The 21993-nt window shown below is 44.1% G+C and overlaps 1 protein-coding gene and 1 long non-coding RNA gene across 8 annotated transcripts in view; one reads left to right on the forward strand and one right to left on the reverse strand.

The window, feature by feature from the left end:
• Positions 1-1654: 1654 nt before the first annotated feature.
• Fubp3 (far upstream element binding protein 3) overlaps positions 1655-21993 on the forward strand; it is a 47965-nt gene continuing 27626 nt past the window's right edge. For 4 of the 7 annotated variants that reach the window (XM_031369745.1, XM_031369749.1, XM_031369752.1 and 1 more), the window contains exons 1-2: positions 1655-1929; positions 16181-16286. In XM_031369745.1, coding sequence (XP_031225605.1) covers positions 1846-1929; positions 16181-16286 — 190 coding nt within the window. In that variant the 5' untranslated portion in view covers positions 1655-1845. The remainder of the gene's footprint in view (positions 1930-16180; positions 16287-21993) is intronic. The other 3 variants (XM_031369748.1, XM_031369751.1, XM_031369747.1) reach the window with 2 other exon arrangements.
• The window catches only part of LOC116089974, a 5435-nt gene continuing 1139 nt past the window's right edge, over positions 17698-21993 (reverse strand). The window contains exons 2-3 of the long non-coding RNA XR_004118513.1: positions 21677-21843; positions 17698-18436 (exon numbers count right to left, since the gene is read on the reverse strand). This is a non-coding gene — a long non-coding RNA (uncharacterized LOC116089974). The remainder of the gene's footprint in view (positions 18437-21676; positions 21844-21993) is intronic.

A 21993-nucleotide genomic window follows, 5' to 3' on the forward strand; every position in this document is an offset into this window, starting at 1 on the left:
TAGTTGACCAGACAGTTTACTCAACCAGAGAAAGGGTGAACCAGAACCTTGCCATCCTTGTTAGGTCAGTGACATTTGCAGGGCAATACTCCTGGCAATTAATGCCTTCACCCCATTTCTACTCAATGGGGGAGCCAGCTGGAGTATGGAAGAGTGGGCAGTATTTCCTCAAAGGTGTAACAGTAAAAAAAGGCATCCCTGGTAGGACAAACGTCAAGAAGGACCATGTCTGTCCTTAAGGTTGAAACTCTGTGTTTGATTTTTCAAGCATAGACAGTGAAGTAAAAACTCTTCACCTTCCAGAGTGCCAGCTCAGGGTTTTGAAATGATCTACAGGTGATCAACTTCAATTGAACAATTTGGTCAGATTCTTTGATTTTGCCATCATCTAGGAATCATGACCTAACAAGGATGGCAAGGTTCTGGTTCACCCTTTCTCTGGTTGAGTAAACTGTCTGGTCAACTATCTCTAGGGGGACCACAAAGAGAATATGACTCCATCCTGGTCAGGTCACTGTGGAATGTTCTTCTATCCAGGGCCTCATTATCTAACACTTATTACAACCCCCCTGTTGATTTGGTTGGCGCTTGGTATTTGTTCAGTGAATACATATAAAGAATTTTGTCCAGAGTCAGTGTTATTCAACTCAGAATTAGAATAAGCATCTGCTATGTGTCAAACTCTAGGAATACAAGTCAAAACGAGAGCCCCAGGGTTGATGAGGTGGTTCAACGGTGGAAGTGCTTGCTGCCAGGCCTGATAACCTGTGTTTGATTCCAGGACCCCCACATGGTGGAAGGATATAACCAACTCTAGGGAGTTGTCCTCTGACATATATGTGGTGACACATTCTACATACATAGAGAAACAAAGGATGGAAGGAAAGAAGGGTAAATTGAGTCTCAAGTAGCTAGCCCTGGGTAGCCTAGAACTAAGCCACCATGACCTTGAACTTCTTTTCATCTTCCTGTGCAACCACTTCCCAAACATATTGGCACAGTGGGGTGTTAGCTTTTTGTTCTAACAGTAGCAGCATATTCTGAAGTAAGACTCCCTGATTTGAGAAATCACTAACTGTTCCCGTTTTTTCTTTTCCCCAAGCATTCAAACATTCCTAAAGATCTCTTGCCTAGGCAGGCCCGGAAGCAATGATGGTCCTATGGTATTTCCTGTTACCCTAGTGAAAGAATGTGAAAGAGGACACCAGGCTTCTTGAGCGGTGTCATCAAACCCATCCTTGGCAAACTGATGGCCCACCCTGGGGCCTGGGACTCCCTGCAAAGGCGGAACACTGCCCTACTGACGGCCTTAGTACCACGTAAGGGTGCTCAATCTCAGCTAATGCAGCACACCACGACTACTTCGAGAGGCAGGGGGCTGCCAGTGCACCTCGACGGCTTGGGCGAGGTGTTGGAAGAGCCACGTCCATGTTTCTCCTCCGTCACCTCTGGTTGCAAAAACAGACAGCAGGGACTACACAGCGGCACCTGTCCCTCGGTGGCTATCCCACGGTCGTTGGAAGACCTGGCCCACGCCTTTGGAGGGCGGGGTCGCAACCTGGTCTTTTTGACGGACAGCTGGCCGTGCCCACGGCAGTCCCCACTTCGCGTGCGGCCACGCCCCCACTTCCGGCCGGACAGCGGTCACGTGCTTTGAGACCCCGCCTCACAGACGCTACTTTTCCCCAACCTCTCTCTCTCTCTCTCTCTGAGCGGGCAGTGCCTTCCCTTCGCTTCCCTTCCGCCGGAAGTGGGGCGACTTTCCCTTTCCGGCTACGGGTCCCGGAGCGGAGTGGGAGGCCGGACCGGGGAAGCCGAGCGACGGCGGTGGCGGTGGGCTTGGCCATGGCGGAGCTGGTGCAGGGGCAGAGCGCTCCGGTGGGCATGAAGGCTGAGGGCTTCGTGGATGCCCTGCACCGGGTCCGGCAGGTACGGGCGCGGGAGGCCGGGGGCGGGAGGCCGTCGCGCCGACGCCTCCGGTGGGCGCCTAGGGCCGCGAGTCGCGGGAGGCCCGGGCGGTTCCCTCAGGCGCCCCGGGGCCGGAGGAAGCCTTAGCCGAGCGCTCCTGGCGCCTGCGCGCCCGGCTGTACCCACAGGCCCACTATCCGGGTTCACATCCCAGCAGCTCCTGGTGTAGACCCCAGGCATCCATCTCACGCCCTGGACGTGGCTTCTGCTGCCTTGGGAAATCTCATCTTCCACTTGCTGCATTTCAAGCGGATTGGAAGAAATTCGAGGATATTTTATATTTGAAATTATCTTTTTTTGCAGAGAGAAGGGGCGGTGTTAAGTGGGTGGTCCTCGAGAATTCCTTCTGGTGACTAGTCTTACTCTACTGGGAAGAGTGTGGGATGGACTCGTTCCGACAGTGAAACTACCATCTGGCAATATTATGCGTCTTGTCAGTGAAACTGGCTTTTTAGAGGACTTAAGCTTCTCTGGAGAATGACTATGGGACCTCTCTGGCTCCTGGCATGGTGCCTAGAACAGAATTGTTCTTGTATTTTGGCTGAAACTTAGTGACAAGTTACTCCCGACGCTCGAACTTTCCTCTATCCAGTGATGTTTATCTTCTCTGACTTTGTCAACTCGCTGGTTCTTTGGAAGTCTGTAACTAATGACAGTTTGGTTCCTAGCAGAATGCCTGCTGCAGGACTCACTGTTGGGAGATAAATTTCACCAGGCACGTAAAAGTGGGATCTTTTCATCACTTTCCAGTAGTCTTTCGAGGAAACTTTACCTGTCTCCCATATACTTTGCATGTTAATGCTGATGGTTCGGTAGACATTGTTTTGGAACCTAACACTTCAAATGTTGGACTCATCCAAAAGTTTCTTTGATGGGTTGTTACTGTCTAGTCGAGCAGTTCAATAGTGAGTATCCATTCGTGTGACATTTCATTTACTCGATGATTGTAATGGATGACCCATTCCTCCAGCTCCCCATCCACTACTCTGCACATGGGCATTTGTTTTCTTCTGCTGGACAGGATCTTGAATCCTGTTTTTCACTGGTTGGTGTCAGAGCCATCTTGTTGGCTTTCAGTGACCACTAACAGTTACCGTCGCTGCTTTAGAAAGGTCAGGGCCTCCATAGTTGAATGTAAAGATACATTTTTTGTCTTTGTTTTTTTTTTTTGAGGTCTTTCTGTGTAATCCTGGCTGTTCTAGAACTCACTCTGTAGACCAGGTTGTCCTCAAACTCGGACATCTGTCTCTGCCTTCTGAATATTGGGGTTGAAGGCTTTTTGCACCGCCACCTGGCCTATGAGAATTATTTATTTATTTGTTTGTTTGTTTGTTTTCCAAGCAGAGTTTCTTTTTGTAACCCTAGCTGTCTTGAAACTAGCTCTGTAGATCAGGCTAGCCTTGAACTCACAGGGATCCACCTACCTCTGCCATCCTAGTGGTAAAATGAAATTTTAAGGATTGCTGAGACTTTCTGCATCTCTTAACTTGCTCAGGGAGGTGGTGGTGGAGATGCCTTCTGTTAAATCTGCCTTAACTTGGAGCAATGGAAAAGAACTATTTCATTGGGTTTCTTATTTATGAAGTGCACCACCACCTGAAGTGGTGATGAGCCCAGTAGAGATAGGTGTGTTGCCTCTTAGTGGCAACAGCTAGAAGTCCATACTACCTTTGAGAAATGATTTGAAGGGAATTACAAATAAAAAGCCTGGCATAGTGGTATACACCTTTAAATCCCAGACAGGTTTAAAACTCAGAGGCAGAGCAGGTAAATCTCGGTGAGTTGCAAGCCAGACAGGTCTGGTATAGAGCACGTTCTAGGACTGCCAGAGCTATACAATAAGACATTGTCTCAAAAAACAAACTCAAACAAACAAAAGTTTGTTGGTAATTTTAGGGTTATTTAGGTAGATTTCATTGGTTAAGACTGGAAACTTAGAAATCTGCATTGTAGAGCTCTACTTTTCCAGAGGACCTGGGTTGGATTCCCAGTACCCACATGATGGCTAACAAATTGGTTCCTCCAGTTCCAGGGGATCTGACACCCTCTCACTTCTTCAGGCTCTGTACATAGGTTCTGAATAGACATACATACATGCATGCAAGCAAAACCACCTACACACAGATCTTTTTTAAAAAAACCTGCATATGGGGGCTGGAAAGATGGCTCAGCAGTTAAGAGCACTACATGTTCTTTTAAGGTCCTTAGTTCAATTCCCAGCAACCACATGGTGGCTCACAACCATGTAATGGGATCTGATACTCTCTTCTGGCATGCACACAGAACACTCACACATAAAAAATTTTTTAAAAAAACTTAAAATCTGCATATGATAAAGCTTAGTAAAGAAGACCCTGTTTGAGTAGCAGGGTAGTCAGGGTTCTGTGTCTCCATTACATACAGAGTGCTCCCAAGATGAACCTCTTTTATCCCCAGTAAATGGAAATAAGATATTTGTTTTGTCTTGTTTGTACTGGGGATTGAACCCAGGACCTTGTACATCTAAGCAAGCCCTTCAACACACAATGAAAAAAACTTGAGGTCTCATCAAGTTGCCCAGGCTGGTCTTGAACTCAGGCTTCTGCTTCTGCTTCAGCCACTCACATCAATACGATCACAGGTCTGACCTCTTAGACTTGACTTACTTACTATATTTCATTTTAATAAGCATAAGGCTCCCCCCATCTGATCTCCTAATTATCAGCAACAGTAAGGCCTTCAGTTTTTCAGAGTAATGAGTTGTCTTATGTTCAATTTACATAGCAAGTTCTAGTAGTATGAGCTGACCCTGCTGGAATTCAGTCTTTTAAGCCTGATTGCATAGCTCTATTTTAACTGGTCTTCTTTTCTTTCTTGAAGCATCTTTATATAGATATCTTCAGGCTTATAACAACAGTTATCTTTTTTGCTATTCGTGTACTTGAGTAAGGAATTCTTAAATACAAAGCGAATCTCTGAAGATCCATATAAAACTTTAAAATATAGAGTGGGGGCCCAGTGTGTCGGGAATAAGAAATTCACATCTATTCTGAAGGGCAGTGGAAATAGGGTGTGATTTGGGACTACTGATAAAGTCTAAGACAGCTAGATAGAGCATTGTAGCTAGTTCTTCAGGCCATTGGCTGCTTAGCAAATTCAAGCATCCTATAGCTAGTTTAGAGAAGATGGACGTTGACTTTCAGCTCATCTTGTTCCAGAATCATATTCTGCATCTGTGCCCTGAGTGGGTCACAAGAGGGACTCATGGACACAAGTCTGTTTTCCTTTGAATAATTTCTGAGGATGATTAAAAATGTTCCCTGGCCTGAGAGTGCTTGCTTGGTTTGCATGGTTTATAGTATTGGAGTCAGCCCGCAGAGCCATATAAACTAAGTACAGTGGCACATATCTGTATGTAATCCCAGCACTTGAGAGATGGAGGCAAGATGATCAGGAAGTTCAAGGTTGTCCTCAGCCACATAGCAAGTATAGCAAGTTTGAGGCCAGTTTGGGTTGCATGAGAACCTGTCCAAAAAGTAAAGTCTGTTAATATTGGCCATCTGGTGGAGACTGACTTGTTAATGGGTTGTGTACCATCCCAGTGTTAGAACTGCCAACAGCTTCCCACTAGCTTTCCTGAGGATAGGTTATTTTGCCAAAGTCAATGCTTGTTAGGATTTTAAGCTCCTGTTTGTTGTGGAGGTTGTTTTATTGAGGCAGGGTTCTGCTGTGTAGTTTTGCTGGCCTCAAACTCATGCTCCTCATGCCTTAGTTTCCTAAGAACTGGCATGCAACAGCACACTTAGTTAAGGTGTTTTATCTTAGACCCTGTCAAGTCCCTGTGCATTAGCCAGCTCCTTGAAGAGTATAAATGCACTTTGGGCACCTTGCCTTGGACCCAAATAAAAATGACCAAGCTTTTATAGAATCGAGAGAGCTAGCAAGATAGCTTAATAGATTAAGGGACTTGCCACCAAGCTTGAGGACTTGAGTTCAATTTCCAGGACCCACATGGCATAAGGAGAGAACCAACTTCCATAAATCCTATGACCTTCACATGGGTACCATGGCGGATATACAACTACATAAAATAAATAAGGGTAATTTTTTAAAAATATGTTTGTTTCTATTTTTTTGAATTATTTATTTTATTTATATGTGTACATTGTCGATGTCTTCAGGCATACTAGAAGAGGACATCAGATCCCATTGCAGATAGTTGTGAGCCACCATGTAGCTGCTGGGAATTGAACTCAGGACCTCTGGAAGAGCAGTCGGTGCTCTTAACCGCTTAGCCATCTCTCCAGCCCAATAAGTGTAAATTTAAGTCAATAGAAGGATAGCCATTTAGGAAGTTTGTAGATCTGGAGATCTGATCATCACTGGCACCTTTGTGGGAGAAATATTGATTAGTGTGTGGCCTCAGAAGTTCAGGCTTCTTGTGCTGCCGTTTTCTACTTTTGATACAGATGGCTTGGGGTGAATGACTTATTCCCTGGGCTAATACGGGGGTTGAATGAAATGATATTGGCATAAGCAGCAAATGTCCTTTAACAGAACAGAGTGTGCTGGCTATTAATAAAAGCTCCATTCACTGGCAGTTGTATGCACCTTGACAGCTCATGCCTTTGCTCATTTAATATGTGGGTTTTGATTCATGGCTCACTTGAGCTGCTGAATGCTGAACAGAATGAAACTGTTCTACTGAAATTGCTGCTTCATGTCTGTATACTGTTTCAGCTTTCCAGACACTGGGGGAAGCCAGTGGCCATGGGGGAATCCATGGTCGCTCCTGAGGCTTTCCTCGTGTGGGGCAGTGCTGAATCCTCAGAGTCAGTCCACCTTTGAGGGTTTTGGTTGGTGGGAAGAACAGCCAGCCTGCTTCTGTGGGCACAAACTCCACTTGTAATGTGAGAATAGATAGTGGTAATTCACTTACCACTATTTGAGGAGTTGTTACTGTGTCCAAGGCCTCTTTCCAGAGGCTGGGTCAGTGGGAAGATAAATCAGACACATTTGTGGCAACTTTCATTTTCTTGTGGAGTTAGATGCAGGTCAAGGGCTAGAATTCTCTCATATAATAAAAGTTTAAGCCAAAGGAGATAGAGCAGTGTTTCTTGAAAAGGCACATGGGATGGGGGGTTTGGGGAGAATTGGGAGATAGCCCGGTTGGTAACATTCTTGCCACACAAGCACGAGGACCCGAGTTCAGATCTCCAAATGCAGTGTTCCTGTCTAATCTCAGTGCTAGGGAGGAAGACAAGAGGAACTCACTGCTAAACCAACCTACTTGAATTGATGGATTCCAGGTTCAGCAAGAGACTGCTTTAAAAAAAAAATGGGTAAAGAGTGACTGAGGAAGACATTCAGTGCCAGCCTCTGGCCTAGACACATATGTATGTATATGTGCGCACACATAGGCAAGCACACATAGGCACACACAAACCTGCACACGCTACTGTGTATGCTGTGGCTCTTGGGCTGGCTCTTGTTTTAAACAGGGATTGATTCCTGTCTAGTTCCTTGGATCATTTTCCCCCTCAGTGAGGTAACTGCAGCTCTGATACAGTAGTAAGGGGATGCTTCTAGAGTAAGGTGGAAAGGGAGAACAAAAGGGCATGCCGTCCTCAGCCCCACCTCTCAGCATAGTCCCATCAAGTGGGCTTCTCCATTTCTACTTTGCCTTCAGCGGGTGTTCATTGAGTACATGCCACATGACAAGCATAATGCCGAGCATTGGGTAAGCTGTGCTTTAAATCTGGCAGAACATGGACCCTTTTCTCATGGGAGAGTTGAACTTCTCCCTAGAAATATTTCAATTTTATGAAGTTTAGGTTCCTCCAAAGGCAAATTCTAGAGCACTCAGTTAACAGGTGCTCCAGGGACCACAGTGACTGGGGCAGGCCTGTTCTTCCAGAGCACCTATCCTTATATAAGATAGTAGTTTAACCTCTTCACTGATTTTGTTCTTCTGTGAGTTTGGGAAGTGCTTGGCCAACACAGGGGTAAGAGTGTTTCATTTGCAGGTGGATTTCTGAGTTCGAGGCCAGCCTGGTCTACAGAGTGAGTTCCAGGACAGCCAGGGCTATACAGAGAAACCCTGTCTTGAAAAAACAAAACAAAACAAAAAGAATATTTCATTTTGCCTGTGTGGATTCAGTGAATGATTAGGAAAAGCTGTGGAACTGACATCTCTACTGTCAGAATTCCTTCTTTTGCTTAATACCAGTAAATAGAGCAGGATCAGCCAGGGGCCGCTTCCATTGACAAAGTCCATATTGTCCTGGGTGCTAGGCAAGGGTTCTTAGCCATGTTGACTCATTTGATGGTCATAAAGTCCCCAAGTGTGTGGTGACATGATATGACTCTGACCCATCATATAGAAGTGACTCTTCCCACTAAGCAGCAAGGAGGCTTTGACATAGTCTTCTTCTTTTTTTTTTTCCCCCTGTTTTCCTCTTGGATGGTGTCTCACCTGGAGACCAGGCCTGTCTCAGTTTTCCCAGTGCTTGGGTTACAAGCATGTGCCACCATGTCTGGCTTATTTAACTATTAAAAGCTTTAGTTTTTCATCTGTGAAATGGAAATTCTTGAGGGTAATAATTTTCTTTAAAAAAAAAAAGCGGATAATTGGGAGAGTACTCTTGAGTGGTGGGAGTCATCCCTCCTCAGCATGGAAGCATTGTATTTTGGGGGTGGTCTGTGGATTGAACTCCCTCTAGGCTTGGTGAATGCTATATGCAGGTTCTACATCAAAACCATACTCCCAGTCCAGTGTTGTTTTAGGGTCCAGGTGTTAATAGGCTCTGGCTTTTCTTTGCTACTGTTACACTTCCACAAAAGGTTCAAGTGGCCATTTCAGGTCCTGTATACCAGGCTGTTCTGGGTACTTTGTTTTGTTACATTGTTATCCTCCTCACAGTAAGTTCTTTATAAGGTCCCTGAAGACCTTATAAAGAAGAAAGGATCACAGGCATCTATCTCTCCTGCAGGGAATCTGAATCTGATAGGCCACTTTCTCTGTGGTATACTTGGTATATGGAGACGAGAATGTGCCAGACCAGCCTCATACTCCCCCTGGCAGGGATACTCGGGCTGCTGAAGGCCACAGATTGTAAGGAAGCCACTTGTATTGAATGGGTAGCTGCCTAGCATGTAGCTACTTTGCCTGTTTGTAAGGGTGAGCTAGTAAACTCCAGCTTCCCATTTGGGCTTGCAAGGTGAGCTGTCTTAGTGTTGAACCTGTCATTTCAACCTTGAGTGTGTACTGGAAATAGCTAGTGTCATGCCCCGGGGACAGTAAGTCACTGTGATTCCTTTGTGACTTCTACAGACTCTAATAGTGCCTCAGTACACGGTTCACTTAGTTTTATTTTGGGGATTAGGGTCTCACTGTGCATTGCTGTATTTCCTTCCCAGGGAAGCGATGTCTACCCTGTTTCCTAAGGTCCCAGCCACAGATTGCATTGTTCTTCTACAGAACCACAGTTTACTGAACGTTCCCACAGAACACATAGGCAAGGGGTCCCTTCCCCCAAACAGGTCACACCTGAAAAACAGCTAACTACTCAGCAGCAGTGAGGGTTGTACCCCTCCTCCCATAAGTGATATCCCTGTCCCCCTGTATACTTTAGTCTGTCCCTAAGGCCTTATACAGCTGTTGCAGAGTTACATAGAACAAGGAAGTGGTAGAAAAGTGGTTGGATAGTAAGATGATAGTTCCATGGCCTTTTCTGGCGCTCTATGATGGGGTGAAAACAGTCAAGGAAAGCCCAGTTGGGATAATCTTTTTACAAGGAGTCACGTTTGAATTACCCAAGATGGCAGTTGTTTGGCTCAAGGACAGAACATTGTAACCCAGGCTGGCCTCAGAATTTGAAGTCCTCCCGTCTTGGGATCCCAGGTACTGAAATTTAGGTCCATGCCAACTGTATTCAATTTAAAATTTTAAATATTTGTTCTCTGTTTAAGGCAGTGCCTCCTGCTGCATTCCAGGATGATGTGAAACTTGGGTTTTGGAACTTGTGAAAATCCTCCTACCTGCTTCTAGAGTGCCAACAACATTATAGGCATTAGCTACCATGAATGGTTCCAGTTTAAAGTGTTCCTGCCCCCGTTTTTTTTGCACATGAATATGGTATGCATGCATGCATACCCTGGAGCTTGCTCTGTAGACCAGGTTGGTCTTGAACTCAGAAATCTGTCTGCCTCTGTCTCCTGAGTGCTGAGATTAAAGATGTGTGCCACCATCATCTGGCAATATACACATACTCTTGTTTGCATGTATAGGTGCTCTGTGCAAGTATGCTTTGAGGCCAGAGGTTGACATCTGTGTCTTTCCTCAATTGCTTCCCATTTAATATACTGAGACAAAGTCTCACTGAACCCAAGCTTGCTGGTTAGTATAGCCACCTTGCCCTGGGGACTCTTCTGCCTCTGCCAATTAAGTGACGGGATTACAGGTGGGCCACCATGCTAGTCTGGCATGCTTGCGTGTGTGTACGTGCATGTGTGTGTGTGTGTGTGTGTGTGTGTATGTGTGTATGTGTGTGTGCACATGTGTCCAAACTCAGATCCCCAGGCTTCTATGGTAAGTGCTTTACCTACTGGGCCTGCCCTTGAAATTATAAAAGGAAAGAGCATCATTATTCTAAGTGGGAGACTTTGCTGAGCACATGAAGGAACTAAGATCGGTACATGTGTTCACTTGAAAGTGTGGCTCCTGCCTCTGCAAGAACCGCCTTGTGTACCTTTTGGAGGAAACCTCAAGGAAAGAGCATTGCTGCCGTACAGTCATACACACTAGTCTCTGTGAGTGTGCATTCAGAAGCTGAATGGAGGGAGCTCTATTGCTGTATAGTTCATCCCTCCTTGAATCCTCAGCTAGTAAGCCTCAGGGATCCTTCTTTCCCTTCAGCATTAGAGTTACAGGCATTTGTGGCTACTCCCAGCTTCTTGCATATGCGCTGGGGATTTGAAGCCAGGTTCTCAGTGTTCACCAAGCTGAGCACTCTTATCCACTGAACCATCTTCAAGCACAAAGCCAGGATTCTTGACTGGTTCCTGGTATGATGTTCCTTTTCCCCATGTTTCTGCTAATTTAGCAGTGAGGCTAAATGTCCTTAGATGCTGCTTTATTACTTGTCTATCACTGCTTAAAATATAGCCTATGTCCCTCCAAAAGAGAAAGATGACTTATATAGTAGAAAATCACCCAGAGTCCCCTCTAAGTCAGAGCTACAGGTAAGGACTGAAGGGCTGAGTTTGAATATTCTTCCTCATTTGACTTCTGCCAGCATAATCTGAATAGAGAGCTGTCTGTACCTCACCTCCCTAGAGCATTTCTCTGAACTATCTGAACAGTTTTTACAGTCAGCTAGAATAAGAGGCATACCCTGAATGCTGCGCTGGAGGTTGCCTGGTGGTTAGGAGCCTTGCTGGAGAGTCGTGGGGCAGAGGTTAAATACTGTTTCTGCTACTTCTGAGATGGGTGGTTTTAGACAGATAACTCACTTTCTGACAGATCACTTTCTGAGCCTATATGAAAATAATGCCAATCCCTTAGAGCAGAGGTTCTCAACTTGGGAGTCAAAAGATCCTTTCACAGGGTCACCTATGACCGTTGAAAAACACAGATATTTATACCACGATTTATAATGGTAGCATATTGCAGTTATGAAGTAGCAACAAAATAATTTTATAGTTGGGGTCACCGTAACACCATGAGGAAATGTATTAAAAGGTTGCATCATTAAGGGTGAGAATTACTGCCTAAGGAAATGGTTGGAAGAAATAAATAAGAAAATATTCAGTGTTTCTTGTTTTATTATATACCAAAACCAATTTTTGGAACAAAGGTTGCATTTGTTTTGGGGATTTGGTTTTGTTGTTGATTTTTGAGATGGTTTCTCTGTGGCCTTGGCCACCCTGGAACTAGCTCTGTAGACCAGATTGGTGTCAAACTCAACAGAGATCTGCCTGCCTCCACCTCCCGAGCCTATCTAGTCTCAGGTCTTGGTCACCTAGGTTGTACCTGCTGGCTATGAATTCCATCTCATGGAGTGGGCCTTAAATCAAGCCAGATAGTTGTTTACTCCCACAAGCCTTGTGACATTGTTGCACCTCTTGGCAGGCAGATCATCATTGCAGGCTGAAGGTTCTGTGCCTTTCTTTTTAGGTAGTGTATAGAGGACCTTCTAGTATTTTGAATGCAAGTCTATAGGGGTGAAGGCTCTAAGTAGGTACCAGTTTGACTTGACATCTCCATGTTCAACGAATTGTGTAGGTGTTGTCTTCAGTCATAGGGCCTTACCATCAGTTTGTGGAGAGCAACCAGTAGCCTCCACAACAGCATGAGTTGTTTGGGGGCTCCTTGTATGAAAAATGTGATTAGATGTAACCTATTCCTAGTATTTAAGTGCTGGGATTAAAAGCATGGGCTACCACTGTAGGCCCACAAGGTTGCATTTGAATGATAAGTTCATTGTTTTTATGCTGTAATATTGTCCCCATAGTCAATAAGCCTCAAAAATGTTTAAAAGTTCAAAGTTCATTGTCTCATCTGAGATTTGTGCAATCTCTTAATTGTAATCCCCTATAAAAAAAAAAGGTCATATACTTTTAACATACAACAGCACAAGGTATACATTACTGTGACTGAAAATCAACTGGGCAAACTCTAAACTCTATCTTCATGTACCATGTAAAAACATTCTACAGCTCTTCAACTCCTTTCAGCTTTGTTGATTGCACCACATTTCTTTATCTTGGGCTAGTTCCTCTCCCTGTTAGCAGTTCTCCTCATCAGGTATCCCATGGCTCAGGCATCTCAAACCTCTTGAGGTCTGCAAGACAATCCAGGCTTCACTTTCACAGCTTCACATAATGACCTCTCTGGGCCTCCATGCAGGGGAACCAACCCTGCTACATACCTGGCTTCAGTAACTTTACTCAGTTGTGGAGGGAGATTCTATAACCCTTTTCATCTATTCTTGACTCTAAAGCCAGAACCATATGGCTGAAGCTGCCAAGTTCTGCTTCCTGGGGCTGGAACATGGACCCCTTGTTCAATTACATCTTCACCAGCTTTCGGGTTTTTATAGTTCCCTTCACAAAATGCTCTGGAAATGCTTATGGAGATTGCTCTGTAGACCAGGCTGCCCTTGAACTCGGAAATCTTCATGTCTCTGTCTTCTAAGTGGTAGGACTAAAATCGAGTAAAGCCATGCCTGGACCTAAGCTTTTCTTTAATTCCTCTTCACAAGATGGACGCTTAGCTAGGTGGGATCTTGCCTTGATGTCACCACTCCCTTAATTCCATTTAATATCTTCAATCTGTTCATCTCCTTGAACACTGGATTTAGCTCTATTCCATATCCTGGTGCCCCTTTGTACCATACATTTTGTATTTTTCCTTGTTCAGCTTGCTTTATTTCATCAAAATGTTCTTCTTAAGAATGAACCACATGACAGAGTCTATACTAGAGTGTTTTGAGATTTTTCTTTGCCAGTTCTATTAAATTAAATCTCTTTACTTTAGCCTTAGGCAGACTCTTTTGACAAGGACAAAGAGCTGCCACATGTTTCACCAAAATATGATAATGATCTCTAGGCAACTTACTAAAATTCTTCTGAAACCTCTTGAGCCAGGCCCCTAACGGTTTAAATGACTGTCTTCCGTGTTCCTGCTAGGATGGCCCTTTAAGCCCCACATGAAGCATTCCATTGCTTTCTGAATCCAAAGCCCCCCCTCCCCCCAAATCCACATTCCTCCAAACAAAAAGAATGGTCAGGCCTATCACAGCAATACCCCACTCTTGGTACCAAATTCTGTTTTGAGGTTTTATTGCTGTGAAGAGACAATACAACCACAGCAACTTTTATAAAGGAAAACATTTAGTTGGGGCTGGCATAATGTTTCAGAGGTGTAGTCTATTATAATCATGGTGGGAAGTATGGCAGTGTGCAGGTAGACATAGTGCTGGAGAAGGAGCTGAGAGTTCTACATCTTGATCAGCAGGCAGCAGAAGGGGACTGTGTCATCTAGACCTAGTTGTGAGTCAAAATGTGACTTTGAGCATAAATGACCACAAAGCCCACCTCTACAATGACACACTTCCTTCAACAGGGCCACGCCTACTGATAGTGCCACTCCCTGTGACCAAGCATTCAAACATGTGAGCCTATTGAAACCACCATAAACATAATAAAACATACCCTATAGTAAAAATGTATACTATAATATAACTGGCATATTATAATGTTGAATTCTTATCATAACATCTGTGTAGCCAGGATTCAGGTTCAAGCCCTGGGTTTGATCCCCAGCACTGAACTGTCTCCTGCTTTGATCTATGGTTTTATTGTCGTAAAGATCTCTCTATCTACTTATTTACTTATTTTTGAGGCAGGGTTTCTCTTTGTAATGCTGGTTGTCCTAGAACTCACAGAGATCCTCCTGGTTCTGTCTCCCAGGTGCTGGAGACATACAAATACCCCCCAGAGGCTAGAGGTGTTAGATCCCTAAGTGTTTGTAAGCCTCCCAACATAAGTGCTGGGAACCACACTCAAGTCCTCTGTAAGATCAGTAAAAGTTCTTAACTGCTATCCGTCTTTCCAACGTGTTTTTGTTTGCTTGCTTGTTTTGAGACAGAACTCATGGCAATCATCCTACTTAAGCCTTTCTGTGCTGGGATTATAAACATGAACCACCATACATAGCTGTAGTCTATATAACTATTATCCTATACTACATAAACTGTATACATATATTGTCTTTGTTACTGTTCTATTGCTGTGAAGAGACAATGTGACCAAGGCAATTCATAAAAGAAAGCATTTAATTGGGGTCTTGATTACAATTTCAGGTTAGTCCATTATCATGGTGAGAAGCACCATGGTGCTAGAGAAGTAGTTGAGAGCTATATTTTGATCCATGGAGGAGGGGCAGGTGGATTGGACCTAGCATGGACTTTTGAAAACTCAAAGCCAGCTGGGCAGTGGTGGCCAAAGCCTTTAATCCCAGAAGCCCTCAGATATCTTGAGTTCATAACCAGCCTGGTCTATAGAGCAAGTTCCAGGACATCCAGGGCTACATAGAGGAACCCTGTCTCAAAAAAAAAAAAAAAAAAAAAAAAAAAAAAAAAAAAGAAAGAAACAGAAAAAAAAAGGAAACTCAAAGCCCACACTCAGTGACACATTTCCTTCAACAATGCCATACCTACTTAAACAAGGCCTAATCCTTTCAATTGGTGTTATTCCCTGGGGACCAAGCATATGAGCCTCTGGGGCCATTCTCATTTAGACCACCACATATATCCTATGCTACTCCATCTCAGTGGCAATTTCCCAAATTAAAGACAGCCAAAACAATCGTAAATTTAGAACAAATACAGAAACCCAGTATAGTTTAGAAGGATATTTGTTGATTCAATGAAATTAGCAATAGGAAACTATCATAATACTCATAACTTATCAGATGTTGGGAAATGACATTCCAGCCACTTTTAAGACCAGCAGATAAGGAAAGAGGCTGGGCAGAGTAGTGTACACCTTCAGTCCTCACACTTGGGAGGCTGAGGCAGACATTGTCTTAAGCAGACAAAAATCTGGAAACCAGAAGGCATCTTCCAGATGTTTTAAAATATTTGGTTTTATTATTATTATTTATATATCTATATGAATGTGTGTATATCCATCAAAACCAGAAAAGGGGCTTAAATTTCCTAGAGTTGGAGTCACAGGCCATTGCAGGCCACATGACATAAGTACTGGCAACTGAACTCTGTAAATGTTTGAGGGTACACAGTAGAATCTTGTCTAAAATAAACAAGACCCCATGAGTTACTCAGAAGAGTCTGAAAGATGTGGCATGTGTATATATTAAGTGACTAAAACTGACTTAGGGGGTGGATGACATGGTCTAGCAGGTTAAGACGACATGAGTTTGAACAGTAGACCTCACATAGTTAAAAGAACCAGCTACAGTAGGTTGTCCTCTATGTATACCTCATCTCCCTTGAATTAAATTGTTAAAAGACGACATTTGGGCAGATAATTTCTAAAGAGGCAAGACCAAAGAGAACTCAACAGGTAAAGTATTTGCCTGCCAGAGAAAGTGGCTTAAGCTGTGAGTGGGGAAGTGGGATAGCAGACCCTAAAGAAGATGCTGTCCTTTGTCCTGGGACACAACTATGACTTGCTACCAAGTATTTAAATTTGATTCTCTCTGTAGATTGCTGCTAAAATCGATTCAATTCCTCACTTGAATAATTCCACACCCCTGGTGGACCCCTCAGTGTATGGCTATGGAGTACAGAAGCGGCCCCTGGATGATGGAGGTAAGCTGCTGTAAACGACTCTCTTTTCTGATGGCAGTGAACCTGCCAGTTATTTGAATCTGTGTCAGCCATTTCTGAGCAGCTCTCCCTCCAGCGTCTCGTTCTTAGAGGACTGGTGACGGGCAGGGATGCAGTTAGGATGATTTCTCTTAGCAATTGGCTGGCATTTGAGTTCCTATTTGCCTTGATAATAGAAGAATTTTTTCAGCTGGGCTCCTCGATAAAGACTTGGCCTCAGAGTCCACTTGGCAGTAATTTGACCCACTTGAGAATTGTGTTTGATTTAGTTCTCAGTCCCTCTGGCACTTGCATAGGAATTGAAGTTACTACTTCTGTGAAATACTAAGATTTGGTGCAGGTCCTAAGGAAGTGGTGGTTGACTTGACCTGTAAGACAGGGAGGAATGTGGCCTCTCCAGTCTGCCAGTCTTCACCATCCCCATTTGTGTCTGGCTTGGGTTTATTTTTTAATTTTCTAAAAATCAGCATGTGCTATTTGTGGCATTGCTGGATTCCCTGATGGCATTTTTAGGTTTGCACATTACCTGCCTTGACCATATTCCCCTCCATTTTCCTCTCCCATTTCTGACTCATTATCTTCCCTAATACTCCCTGTCTACTTTTATGTCTGACAGGCACTTTCTAGAAGCATCCATTTTAATTTATTCATTTATTAGCTTGTTGGTTTATATTTCCAACTCCGCCTCTAGAGGAGTTTGGGGATGCTGAGAGTACCTGTCACCAGTGCTCCTTCCCTGCTCACTCGGTCACAGGGGTTTATGCAGAGTTCCTATTTGCTTTGTCCTTTCTGCTGAGGAACTCACTGAGGCTTGGTAAGGTCCAGTAACATACTGCTTTGTATATAGCTGGCTAGACAATGCCTTCTCTGCTTGCCTTTTTGTTGATCTGTGTACATAGCCACTTGTGTATACATACTTCTGTGATGGTGATGTATTGGTAAGTGGAACCCCACTTAACCCCACCAAGGTTTAGAACATTGTATTGTATTTGTATTGTGTAATCTCCTTTTCAAAAGAGTACATGTTTTTGGTTTTATTTTGTTTTAAAGATCTCTGTATATATACATACATATATAGATACATATATACATATATATATATATGGGTATTTTCTCTTTGTGTTCATATGCAGAAGAGGGCACTGGATCTTATAGATGACTATAGTTTTAGATCATTGTGAACCACCATGTAGATGCTAGAAGTTGAACTCCAGATTTCTAGAAGAGCAGCCAGTGCTCCTAACCACTGAGCCATCCGTCTCTCCAGCCCGAGTACATGGATTTTGTTTGTTTTGAACAGGGTATAGCCCTGGCTAGCCTGGAACTCGCTATGTAGAGTAGGCTGACCTCAAACTTAGAGAGCCACCTGCCTCAGCCTCCCCAGTGCTGGAATTAAAGCATGATATTTATTGATATATTGATCTCATGTTTTGTTTTTAGAATAATTGGATTTTGAGTATAAGGGACAACACTTTTGAGAGTGAAATTTCTCATCTGTGTAAAAAACTGTTCATGAGCTATGGAGATAGTTCAACACCTGATGACCTGATGACTTGAGTCAGACAAGAAGAGACTTGACTCCTACAGATTGTCCTCTGAGTTCCACAGTGCATCTGTTAACGAATGCACAAACGCATACAAAATACATTTAAAAACAAAAAACTTTGTGATCTTACATAGATGTCCATCTCAAGGTTGTCCAAACTCAGGTAACCATTTTTAAATTGCTGCTGCTAAGTGCATCGTATGTTCTCCCTGGTTTTGTTGAGTGATTTCTTTAGATCTAGGATGGGTAAGTGTGTTAAAAGCAGTTCTGCCCAAGTGAAGAGTGACTCAGAGAAACAAACCTCTTTCCCTTTCCAGGGCTTTGCACTTTGTTCCTGTGGGATGTCAATATAAAATAAAATGGAGTTGTCTGGCTCTGAGCACAGATCTTCTTAATGGATGGTATCTCTCTGGTCCAGTGTTCCCAGAAATCATGATCAATCATGTTACAGCTTACCCAGTTCTGTCTGGCAATTCAGCCTGTGAAAATTCAAGTGTGAAAAGAGGGCAGTGGTGTCTTTTGCATGGGGATACCTCAATAGTCGCTGGTGAGACCCTCTGGCACTTTTAAGATGCTTTTCTTTTGTCTGAAAGAAATCAGTAAAATGTTTTAAATTTATCCATAAAAAGCACTGAGTAACAAGCAGGTATAGATGACTGACTCAGAATCACAAAGGAAGACCAGAATCTCAGGTCCTTGTTATAATGCATGTTTTTCACCTCTTTTGTTTGTTTGTTTGGTTTGGCTTTTGAGATCAGGTCTCTCAAAATCGGGTCTTTGAGATGTGTGTCCCTGGCTGTCCTGGAACTCACTTTGTATAACAGATAGGCCTAGAACACACAGAAATCCTCCTGCCTTTGTTTCCTGAGTACTGGGATTAAAGGCAAGCGCTACCATTATGCCTGGCTTACTTTTCATTTGAGAGAGGGTAGCATATGCTGGCCTCTAAATTGCTATACAACCAAGGATAAACTCACTCCTTCTTTGTTGTCTCTTCTTCCCTAGTACCAGGGTTACAGGCTTGCACTGCCATGTCTGCCTTGTTACCTCTCTTTGTGATAATGCATTTCAGTGTCTGCCTAGTGAATAGGTCTTTGAGGACAGACTTCCTTGCGCTTCCTTTTCACAGCTTGCTTTCTTAGTGAGCGTCCAACTACATCTTTCTGGGTCTCCTGTACCTCTGCACATTTGTCTTATAACAACCAGCTGTACCCTTGGTGGTCTGCACTGTGTGTCACAGTTTGATCAAATAAACCTTTGATAGATAACTTACAAAAGTTACTTTTCTCCTCCATTGTCTCCAGGTGTGGAACTTGGGTTTTGTTTTGTTTTTGTTTTTGTTTTTGTTTTTGTTTTGAGCTGAGCAAGAACACTGGAAATTGGGCCCATCCTTGGCCTCAGCCCCATCTTCTCATTTTCTGGCCATTGGAAATAAGGTCACTCTGCTAGATCTGGGGAGCTGTGTCCCTTGTAGAAGAGGTGGGGGAAGGAGGGAGGGAAAGAGAGAGAGCACTAAGCAGAGGGCAGGGCAGTCAGGAGAAATGTCCGATACAGAAAACGAGTTAGTACACTCTGAGAGTTGCAGTTGTGAGCACCCTCTGAGATAGCTTTTTTAAATGTATGTTAGCGTTTTACATGTGCTCTTAACTTCTGAGCCATCTCTCTAACTGCTGAAATGGCTTCTTCAGCCTGCTTGGTCCTCCAGGAGGATGTCAGCTCAGCTCACTAGGCCTGCCCCAGTGCTCTTCCCCAGTCTTAGTCTTTTTGAGACAGAGGTGGAAATCAGGCACATGTAGCTCCAGCAGTCACACGCATGTCACATTTTATTTTACTTGTGGTGTATGTGAGGTTGTGTATGGAGATCAGAAGGCTCTTAATGTTTATTTCTGGGTCTCAAGGATCAAATTCAGGTCATCGGGCTTTATAGCAAGTGCTTCTTTTATCCACTGAGCCAGCTCACTTAACCGTGGTCCTGTACTCTCAAACCCTTCACTTCTGAATGCTGTTAGCCACATGTTCTCCAGCTTTGGGAATACATCTTTGACATTCAGTCGATTCAGAAATCTCTACTCTTAACTGCAGTGCCTTTCCTGTCAGACTTTTGTACATGCTGCAGCTATAGCCTCTCCCTGGAGCTGTCTAGCTTATTAGGGTTCTCCCCTAAGCCCAGGCAGGTCCAGCTCCTCCTGGCCTGGCTGTTAGCCTCTGTCTCTGCAGCAGCCTGCTCACCGGCGGCTTCTCTGCTCTACCTGACTCTAGTCCCCCAGCTCAGCTGGTACTTTCCTGTTTGGTGTTAGGTTCAAGGTTGGTGTGACCTTCTAGAAACAGACCTTATCCCTTATTAGCATTGGGTAGCTGGATGGGTTGTAGCTAATGATACCTCTCCATCATGAAATTATCTATGAGGGACATATCAAGACATTTTTAAGGGCTGAGACTGTAGCTCAGTAGTAGAGCTAGGTGAGGCCCTGGGCTCAATCCCTAACACTGCCACAAAAAAGGAAAGAAGTGCCTTTACTTTAACAATATCACTCATGAGTAAGTTAAATCCTCTGTCCATCAGAACTAGTTAATATACACATTAAAACACACACAGAGTAAGCCTTCACTATGCAGTATGTTGGTCCTTGAGAAAGCTAGGTGCTGTGGAGGTGGCCTCAGGCTACTGCTGCTCACTCACTCTTACTCTGTTGTTTCTTGGGTTAGGCCTTGGCTAAAAGGGTGCAGGTTTTTATTCGTACTTGACCCTGTTGTTGAGTTAGTGACCACTGTACTCTTAAGCATCCGAATGGCCCAATGTGATGTATGAGGAATAACAGAATTGCTGTTACAGAAGGGAGTGCAGCTCAGTGGTCACACACTGGCCTAGTGTGCAGGAGAGTCTGGGTTCCATCCTTAGCACCTTCTAAACAATGATCTGAAAGTCCCAGGATAAACAGTAGAGCCCATGTGGATCCAGGCAACTTGGATGAGTGTACAGTGTCCTATGCTCTGCCCTAGAAGGCTGCTAATGACAGCATCTCCCTGGTAATGGGAAAGCAGGGGTCGCAGGGGCAGTGCCTCATGTAGCTGCTGGTGGTGGTCTTTTCTGCTCAGAAGCAAGCAGGAGTGACACTGAAACAAACTTGAACTTCACTTCTTAATGGTAGCTTCAAACTCCTGATTCTTTCTTTACCTCTAAAGTGATGGACTAGCTGGCATATTCCTAACTCGTTTTCACTTGTTTGGTTTTTTGCTTGTTTGTTTTGTTTGAAGATTGCAGACCAGTTTATTCCAGTCTGAGAGAAAATGCAGGGCATGTAAGTTGTAACTCTCATAGAACTAGGGAGACAGGCAGGGACAGATCTCTGTGAGTGCAAGATCTGCCTGGTTTACACAGTGAGTTCCAGGACAGCCAGACTGTAGAGAGAGACCTTGTCTCAAATTTATGAGACAAACAAACAAAAAAATAATTGGCAAAATCAGTAACAGATTACTTACCCAAGACCTTTCATCAGGGTTCAGCAAAGGAGTGCTGGCCTGGGACAGGAGTTGTCTGTATGGTACACAGGAAGCCTTTGTGTCCCCCTTACCCACATGGGTACCACTGACCTTAGCTGAGACTGGGAAAGGCCTGGTTATAATTAGAAGACAGCCAAAGGGGAGGCCACACAGGGAGGAATGCTGAGACTCTGAGGAGGAGAGCTGGGCGCTGGGCGGGAAAGCACCTGCTGTGAGAGTGGGAGGACCTGGAGTCTAGGCTCTGTGCAGGTGTCTAGCCCCAGCATTCCCCAGGAGCATGAAGGCCTGTTAGCTAAAGTATACAACTGTATACTCCAGTACTGACCTCAAGTTGTCTGAACATCCATGAAGCTCCCTACTGCACGTAAAGGTAGACTTGCACACAGGCAGACTTAAAAACTGAGGAGGAAATTGGTTTTGGTTTTGCTGAGTATAAAGGTCCTGCCATTTCTCTTCCTGGTGGGGCTGCACTCTGGAATCTGCCCAAAGCACCTGGGGAGGGGAGGGACAGATGATTATTAAAGTTGTTACTCTTTGTAAAGTTAGGTTTATTGTCTAGGGATGCTTTGTTAGCATTTCTTTGCAGAAAGAAAAACAAGGAAAGGGTATGCTTGGTACTGTACCTTTTTTTTTTTTTTTTTT

The sequence above is a fragment of the Mastomys coucha genome, unplaced genomic scaffold (assembly GCF_008632895.1).
Source record: "Mastomys coucha isolate ucsf_1 unplaced genomic scaffold, UCSF_Mcou_1 pScaffold15, whole genome shotgun sequence".
NCBI classification, from domain to species: Eukaryota; Metazoa; Chordata; class Mammalia; order Rodentia; family Muridae; genus Mastomys; species Mastomys coucha.